Source organism: Lichenostomus cassidix, chromosome 20, assembly GCF_008360975.1.
Source record: "Lichenostomus cassidix isolate B80296 chromosome 20, HeHo_3.0, whole genome shotgun sequence".
Lineage (NCBI taxonomy): Eukaryota > Metazoa > Chordata > Aves > Passeriformes > Meliphagidae > Lichenostomus > Lichenostomus cassidix.
Genome location: NC_139500.1, coordinates 12,178,347 through 12,187,125, shown reverse-complemented (window position 1 = coordinate 12,187,125; position 8,779 = coordinate 12,178,347). Strand labels below are relative to the sequence as shown.

Here is an 8,779-nt window from a genome sequence, read left to right as displayed (position 1 = left end):
TCTTTCCCAGATAATCCCCTTTAACAGCTCCCATGCCCCCTAGGGCACCTGGGGAGAGCCAGGCAGGAATCCGTGCCTCCTGCACGAAACTCCTGTTGCTTTATAAAGCAAGAATAACAAAAATACAAATTACAAAAAGTGAAAACCATACAGAGAATGGCACAAAATCCAACAGCAGCACTCAGCGGGTTAATCACCCTCTGGATCACCTCCCCTCCAACTCCCCTGCTGGATCTAAATAAACACAGGGATCAGGGGGAGTCCAGGAAGTTAATGCAGCAAATGAGCTGCTTCTGCAGATAGATTTTCCTTTCCACAGGGGCAGCCCAGCAGGGCAATGGCTCGCTGGCTCTGCTCCATCTGCGCAGCACGAGCTGCAGCAAAGGGCAGCCCAGCATCGATCAGGGCAGCAGCCTGTCAGTGCTGGAGGCATCAGGGGCTTTAACAAGCCTTGCAAAGATCGGGTGGAATTGTCACGAGCTCACGCCTGGCTTGTGAGGCAGCCTGAAGCAGATTTATTGACCCCCCCAGGGGACAGAGGGAAGGAAAGCAAAGGAATGCTGTCCAGCCCAAAGTCCTGCCACAGGACACCCTGGCTGAAGCATCTGAGTGAGGGCAGAGCTGAGTGCTGACAGCAGCAAGGATCCTGGCTGGAAAAGCACTGGGATGCTTCAGCAGGGAGCACAGGGCACTGCAAAGGGATGGCACTGACAGCACCTGTGTCCCCTGGGGGTCCCAAACCCTCCTGATGTCACCTGGCACTGCAGGCTGCCACAATCAGCTCAGAGGGCAGGGAAATCCCTCCAGGTTTCTCCCCCTGGAGCACTTGGATTACTCTCGTACAAGAGAAGGTGCAGAAGAAAGGGAGGGGACAGGGAAGGTCAGATCTGTGCTGGACAGAAAGCACAGATGCAGGTGCCACCCAGCAGAACAAATTCCTGCCTGCCCACAGCCACCAGAGCAGGGCCCACAATGGGATTTTGTTCACACACTGACCAATCACAGCAATTTCATCCCGTCCCATTCCAAATTCACTCCTTTAAGCATCTTGAAGTTTTGCAGCTTAAGGTGACACAGAAATTGGAGCTCAGGTAACTCTGCCTGTGCAGAGGCCCAGCTCCCTGAGCAGCCCTTCTGGGAGGCCACAAACCTTTTATAAACTGTGTATTTTGCAGCAAGTAATAACACAGCTTTGGAGAAGGGATGACAATATCCAGGAGTGACAGGAAACATGGAAGTGAGAAAAAGAAATTAAGTTCCTTGTAAGCAACTCCAGAGCTTTTGCCTTTCAGCACTCGCTGAGAGCTTCAGTTTCCCCAATCTATTGCCTTGAAAAAGCTGCTTGGGAAACTCCCCTTGAGCCATTTCCCCTGCCAGGCAGGAGAACATGGGAACAGGTTGGTGAATGCCTCCTCATTTCACTGCTAAAAAGTGACAGCCTGCTGGAGTGGTGCCCAAGGTGGCCTTCACCCATTCATTCCCTGACCTACAGGTCAGTGAACAGCAGGGACTGAAGGAAGAACAGAAGTACATGAATGTGAGAATTAAATAATTTAAATGTTCAGCAAGCTGGCAGAGGGAGGTGGTGGCATCCAGCAAAAGTGAAACAAGAAGCAAGTGGCCCTGTGAGGGCACTGAGAATTGACGTCAGCCCAAACCTGAGCATGAGGGCAGAGCAGCAGCAGGAGGGGAGACAATCACCAGGGCTATCATCAGCAGATTATCATCATTATCAAGGAACACTGCGTCATTCCCAGGGCTGCTGAGAGCCAGAGGAGATGCCTCAAGGCATATCTTCCTGCCAAGGTGTTTGCCTGGGGTTGTCACATTACCAACACATTTCTCATTTCTATCCCAAATTACTCCAAATAAGCATGGATAATCAGACAAACAAGCTTGGAGACAATGGAGAACAAACTGGAGTATCCAGGTTCCCAGAGCTCAGAGGAGTTTCAGCCTTAAACATTGCAGGAAGCCAGTCCATCTATCATTCCAGCTTCTCCCCACCTTTATCCCCTGCTGTCTCAGCAGCGTGGATGAGAACAGAGCAAAGAAAAAAGTCCAGCTATTCCCATGTGCAGCTACTCAGTTTTCCCTCCTTGCTTGGTGTAAGAAGTCTCTGTGGTTCCCTGAATCTTTGGACATTTAACAGGAAAACAGGGAGAGGCTTCTGCTCCTCAAGCTCTGCTTGGGAAGCCTCCTTTTCAAGTTGATCTCCAGGAAGTGCCATGAAAATGTCATTTTAGCCTCTCGTAGCTCCTTCTGCTGCAGTCACCATGGCCTAAAAAAGCCTCACAGCCGCTGGGCTGCTCCTCCCCAGCTCCAGCACAGGGAGATTCCAAGCACTGGAATTCCCAGCTGCAGCTCCAGAGGGTCCCCAGGCTGTGGGCTCCAGGCACAATTAGGCAGGAGTGTTCACAGTAAATAGATTTAATGACCATGCAAGAACACATCCCACTGATCCATGGGCAGAAGCAGCAGGAGTTGCTGGGCTCAGCACTATGCTAACACAGATCAGATGTGCTGCACTGACAAATCAATACCAAGTACAGGAAAGCCCAGCTATCCCTTAAAATCCACTTTTATAAACCAGGCAAGTTTAACTTTCAGGCATTCCTAGGTGGTAAGGCACAACTCTGCTATTAAGACAACAAAGCACAGTTTGTTTCCCACCCAGCAGCAGGACTGGCTCCAATATCCCCAATTCCCACCCCAAGTTCAGCAGGAGTTACAGGAGGCAGAACTGCTGAGCTTTTCTCCAGGGAGAATTCCCTGTGCAGCTGGGAGCACAGAGTGGAGGCATGACCCTGCAATTTATCTCTCACATCTCAGCAACACCTTGGCCTGGCAGCTGAAATTGCCCGATTATTTCGCCTTCAACACAAACTGGTTGCTACACAAGACACTTGTCTTGTGCCAGACATGCTGAGCTCAGGGAATCAGGATCCAAACCTTTCCTACATGAGGGGGTTGTGTTGCATCCAGGAATAATTGCTGCTCAAACCCAGAGCCCACACAAAGCCTTTGCACACAGGCGTGGAAGATGAGGAATGGTCACTTTTGTGAGAGAGGAAAGTTGCACCTCTTCAAGCCTGCATTTGCCACCCACAAAAAAGGCTCCATCCCCACTCCTTGTTTCTGGCCTCCATGAAACAACTTTAATTATATTAAAATTGAAAAATCAATCTGGAAGAAGCAGTACTCTCATGAGAACAGATTCCACATTGTTCTGGAAGGCAGAAGCATGAGAAGCCAGGAGCTGAACTTTCCATCTCCAAGTCCCACAGGCACCTGCTCCATCAGCCTGAGCCCAGCACTGCCCGGCCACGCTGAGGGCACTGAGCTTCCCAACCTCTCCCAAAGGGAGCCCCAGGGCACTGGGAGAGCCCTGGGCAGGACAGGGCAGTGCTGACAGCAGTGTGTCACCACACCCTGGTGACTCCAGCAGGGAGGCTCTCCCAGGCAGATATTCCCACATCCTTCTATCCCACCCAACTGAAACCCTCACCAGGCAGCTCCAGGAGGAGAATCAGGCCTTGGAGGACTGATCCAAGGGATGCCAGGGCTCTGAGCTCCCCACAGCTCCCCCAGGCTGGGACAGTGCCAGCAGGGCACATGTTTGCCCCTAGGCTTGGGAGAGAAGGAACTACACCTTCCCAGGACAGCATCAGGGTTTACCAGCTGGGATCCTTCCCGTGCCACTGACTGCTCCTCCTGCATCCCTGAGGGCACAGGGGAATTCCAGCAAGGAATAAATGGGAAGAGTCCAGGTGACATCCAGTGAGCAATACTCACAGTCTTTGTGCACAAGAGACCCTCAACAGCTTTTGGTATGCAGCAGTTTTATTTCAGGCAGTTATGACCCAGAACAAGCAGCTTTTAGGAAGACAGTTCTTAACACTTCACACTTACTGAGGGTTTAATGCCAACAGCAATTAATGTTTTATCCCTTCCATGGAGGTGGTGGAGGTTTCCAGATGCCCAGCTCCTGCTGCCTCTGCCTCCTTCTCCTGGGAGGACTGATCCTCCTGGGAGGGTTCCTCCTCCTCCTCCCTGGGGCAGAAGGGTCCCACCAGCCAGGACAGAGGAGTGTTGTTCTTCAGGTAATCCAGCAGCTCCTCCATGTACTCCTGGATCACAGCCAGCTCCCTCTGGCCCTGGCTCAACACAGTGCTGGACAAATCCTGGAAGGATTTGGCTGCTGAGAAAGCGGCATGAAGCTCCTTGATGGCACTGAGAGCCTTTGTCACCTTGTCCTGCAGGCTGCAGGGAAGGCCCTGGATGGCAGCCACTACTCCAGAGCAGGTGAGCTGCAGCTGCTGGGTGATCCTGCAGGCCATGAGCAGGGCCAGAGCCTCCATCTCCTGGGAGCAGGCAGGAGGGACAACATCAGCAATGAGTCACTTGAAAATATTTTTTATAAAAAGAAAAAAAATCAAGGGGATGGCCAGAGGCATTTTTTGCCCTCCCCAGGAAGGTACCTCTGGCTCTGCAGCACTTTCATCGCCACTCTCTTTGAGAAACTTCCCACTCCAGTCCAGCCACATCTGGTAGAGTTTCTCCTGCCCATCATGAAGTTTTTGATTAAATCCTTCCTTAAACGCCTCAGCCTGTGGCAGGGAAAGATCAGAGTGCCAAGACAGACAGATCAGCTGGCGAACTGCAAAGCTCTTCATGGCTCCAGGGCTTTGCTGCCCTCCTGCAGGGCTCTACCTACCAGCTGGAGGATGCGCTGGAGCTGTGCCAGGGCACCCTGCATGCCCTGCCAGGTCTGCTTCAGCCTGGCTGTGCAGTGCAGGTGGGCAAGGAGGCGAAGATCCTTGGAGAGAGAGCCCAGGTGCACAAAGTACCTCCTCTGCTGCCTCTGCTGCTCCAGGGCCATCGTGTCTGTGCCCTCCTGACACACTGCCAGCTGGGCTGGGGACAGAGCAGGGCCTGAGTCACCAGAGGGGTCACAGCAACAGCTCAGGAGATCCTGGACTGGGAGCCAGGTGCCCTCCAGCGTGGCACAGGGTGCCCAGAGAAGCTGTGGCTGCCCCTTGGTCCCTGGAAGTGTCCCAGTCCAGGCTGGACTGGGCTTTGGGCACCCTGGGATAGTGGGAGGTGTCCTTGCCCATGGTGAGAAGCCCAAAATGAGCTCTAAGGTCCCTTCCAACCCAAACCATTGTGTGATTCTCTTCTTCCCAGAGCAGTGGGGTGAGGAATGGGGCTGCCCATCCCCTGAAGGGTTCCCATTTCAGCAGCCCCATCCACCCTTTCCTTACCTAGCTCCTCATTCCCCATAGGCAGGCAGTCACCTCCAGCTCTCTCCAGTGCAGCTTCTGCTCCACATCCACCTGTCTGTCCCACTGCAGCCTCCAAATCCATCCCAGCACCACCAGGCACTGCAGCTCTGGCAGCCTCCATGCTCCTCTGGAGAGCAGCATCCATCACCTCCATCACTATGCTGCTCACAGCTTCCCTCACCTCAGCCACCCTGCACGAGACCAGCTCCTTTGTGTCACAGAGAACCTGGGCAAGAGGAGGGGAGTCAGATCATGGAGGGCTGTGTTACACCAGAATGCTGAACTGCACCAGCAGGACAATGAGCACAGTTACTCTAGTAAGATCTTGCACCACTCAGGTCCTCATACAAGAGCCCACATTGCTCCCAAGCTTAGAAACCCCACAAGAAGCAGGCCCCTCTGCCTGTTAAGGACAGCACAGCCTTTCATTCTTACCCATTCCAGAGGCTTTTGAAGGATGGGCAGCTTCTCCCCCAGTTTATCCAAACCCTTGGAAGCATATTCACTTGCTGCAGCCACTGAGGAGAGAATGGGGGGAACAAAAATGTGTTAAAACTTGTTTTCCTGCGATTTCACCACAAGTTCCACCTTGCAAAAATCAGTTTTAGGATAGTCAGCATCAGAATCAATCCCTGATTCTCCATCACACAACTGGGAACTAAAGCTCAGGTTTAGCTTTAGTTATAAGCCAGGAGTTGTGGTTTCACTGTGGTGACTGAGCAGTGCATTTCCTCATGCCAGCACTCCTCCCAGGTGTGGAAGAGACTCCTCCCAGGCAGGGATGAGCTGCCCTTCCCCAGGATTACCGTGAGGCTCCAGGCTGGCCAGCACGGGCTGCACACGGCTGGTGGTGGCCTCGGTGACACTCTGCACTCCCTGCTCTGCAGCGGCACACACACACCTCAGGCAGGGGTGGCTTTCCTTGCTGGAGGCATAAGCTGCACAAACCACATCACAGGCAGAGCTCACCAGGCTCAGATTGGCCACCTCCAGTGCAGCCTGAAAGAGCAAAGAGAAAAGCAGCCATGAAGCTCCAAATGTGGCCCTGAGCAGTTCTGCCCCAAAATTCTGTATTTGGGGGGGAATTGTCACCAAACCACCTGGCCTGGCTGAGGGAGAAACTCCTGCCTTGCTTGTGCACTTACTGAAACCTAAAACTTAGCTGTGACACAAGCTGTGGAGCTTTGGCATTGATGATGGTCCAGCTCAGGAAATATTTCCTACAGCACAAGGAACAACCGAGTTTGGGGGCAACTTCAATTCTTCTGCCACATTCCCACCTCCAGTTCACCCAGAATGGTCATTTGACAAGCCAATAAGCCAGGAAAAGCCCCACCAGCCAGGACTGAGTTGGTTTTAAGTTGCCAGACTTCATCCTATTCTGCAAGAAGGAGGCTGCTGGTCCCAGGAGCAGAGCAAGAGCAGCAGGAGTCAGGGATGCTGAAACATTGGAATATTTCCATAGGAGCACAGGATCTTGAGTTACACAAACATCCTTCCTAGCCCAGAACCAAGCAATTGTGATTAGCCTCAGAGATTTACAGGGACTTCAGGTCCACATTTTCATCTGTGTTGTCACCCAGAAGCTGCAGAGCACAGGGTGGGACTTTTTGGGGATTCAGCTCCCCTCAGGTACAGCAGGGCCAGCTCCTCACCCCTGCACCCCAGAGCTGCCACTCCCTGCATCCCACAGGGAGCACCTACCTCCTGCTCCTTCTCCTTCACCTCTGGGGAGCTCTGAGCAACCTCCTTCTCCTCCTTCATCATCATCACCTCTGGGGAGCTCTGGTCAACCTCCTTCTCCTCCTCCTCCTTCATCATCATCACCTCTGGGGAGCTCTGGTCAACCTCCTTCTCCTCCTCCTTCATCATCATCACCTCTGGGGAGCTCTGGTCAACCTCCTCCTTGTCAGGCACAGAAGAAGCCATGGCAGCTGGAATGCAAGGAGCACTAAGGCTTTAGGAAAAGATCCCCCTTCCCTCCAAGGCCATAAAAGAGAGAAGTTCCTTTACTACCTGTTCAGGGGAAACCCCAAAATGGCCTTATAGACAGAGGGGGCCTGTGCCACTTGCAAATCTACCTGGTTTTTAAGTTTCAAGTGGTTTATGATAACCAGAGGAGCAAGGAGAACATTCTTTCCTCACCCTGGAGGCCAAATATTCTCAATATATTTAGGAGAGGCACTGGGTACCTCCTTCCTCCCCACCAAGGCTGCAAGGAGTTTTTGAATAAAAGAAATAATAACAGAACTGGGAAACAGCTCAAGGGTGTGCCCTGCTGTTATCACACCCCAACACGTGAATATTCCCCCATAAACTCCTGACCAGGAGCTACTTTTACCTCTTGGAAAGGCTCAGAGCACCAGCAAGGAAGGACCAGGAGCTCACTGTGCTCCAGCCCCACCTCCTGCCTTTTTATAGAGGCTGGATGGGGCAAGGAGAGACCCTGTGGGCTGGCAGCTCTGGGGAGCAGCAGGAAGGAGCCACTCCCTCTCCTGGCCAATTAGAGGGGCAATAGGGCTGAAATGAGCCCTGCTGGGGCTCGTTAATTACTCTGTAATTAGGCAGGTCCACCTTGCCCTGTGTAAAGCAGCTTCACTTGGAGGCTTCCATTCCATCAGCAATAACCATGGGAATGTGTGAAAGCAATTTCCTATTCCTGCATTAGTGATATCTAATGATTCATCATGTTCCTAGATTATGGAGGAGCAATAAGATTTGGGGTTACTTAAGGGGAGCTTAATTTCTAAGTTTGTCTGAGGTGCCATGATCCTTTGCAGACCATGTTCAGTTTGTCTCTGACCACATCTCTACTGTACTCCTTCTGTCCCTGGATTCTGAACACTGCAAGTAATTGAGTTTATTTATTTATTTAGTCAAATGGTTTTTCTGATGATCAGCAGTAAGTACTAAAGAATATAGTTTTTACATTAAATATATAGCATTATCTGTGCTTTCTCAGGGACTTTTAATGGTGAGCTATGTGTTAGAAAAAGGATAAAAACCACTTTTGGCTGCACAAAGATCAGAATCTCATGCAGTTTCCTGGGTGATGAGCCTGGCTGATTGTGGTGCTGCCAAACCAACCTGGTTCAATGACCACAGAGCTGCTGCAAGCTCCATGCTGGAGACTCATGCAGGAAATCTGGGGGCTCTGACACCCTGCCTGTGATCAGAGCTGGCTGTCACCAGCACTGAGGACACGAGAGCAATCAGGGCAATGGCTCTGTGTGTTCCCTGAGCTCAGTGCTGTGAGAGGAAACAATCCTGAGTACAGCCTGTCCTGCAGACAAGCCCTGGGATGGGGAGGGTGAGGGGAGTCTGCAATTCCCAGTTATTGATCATTCCAGTCCTGATATTCCCTCTCTTCTCCCCATCCCCATTCCCGGGGCTGTCCATGGGGTTTGGGGTGCTGTTCCCACATCCAGTCCCTGCTCCAGCCCTTTCCCATCCCAGAACTGTTTTAGCCCAAATCTTGGGATAGGTAGGGTGAG

General features: G+C 52.1%; 1 protein-coding gene across 6 annotated transcripts; it reads right to left on the bottom strand.

Annotated features, from left to right (window-relative positions):
- Positions 1 to 3,825: 3,825 nt before the first annotated feature.
- Positions 3,826 to 7,767, bottom strand: LOC146428846 (perilipin-3-like). Of its 6 annotated transcripts, none has more exons than XM_085079179.1 (9): positions 7,627 to 7,767; positions 7,080 to 7,219; positions 6,990 to 7,037; positions 6,092 to 6,284; positions 5,721 to 5,803; positions 5,265 to 5,511; positions 4,718 to 4,917; positions 4,482 to 4,610; positions 3,826 to 4,364 (listed from the first exon to the last, which is right to left on the bottom strand). In XM_085079179.1, the coding sequence occupies exons 2-9, from the start codon at positions 7,212 to 7,214 to the stop codon at positions 3,936 to 3,938; spliced, it is 1,464 nt and encodes a 487-aa protein (XP_084935305.1). In that variant the 5' UTR covers positions 7,215 to 7,219; positions 7,627 to 7,767; the 3' UTR covers positions 3,826 to 3,935. The 6 variants fall into 6 exon arrangements, with proteins under 6 accessions (XP_084935305.1, XP_084935306.1, XP_084935307.1 ...); XM_085079180.1 differs by having other exon boundaries at positions 6,990 to 7,034; XM_085079181.1 differs by having other exon boundaries at positions 6,990 to 7,085; positions 7,134 to 7,219.
- Positions 7,768 to 8,779: the final 1,012 nt, after the last annotated feature.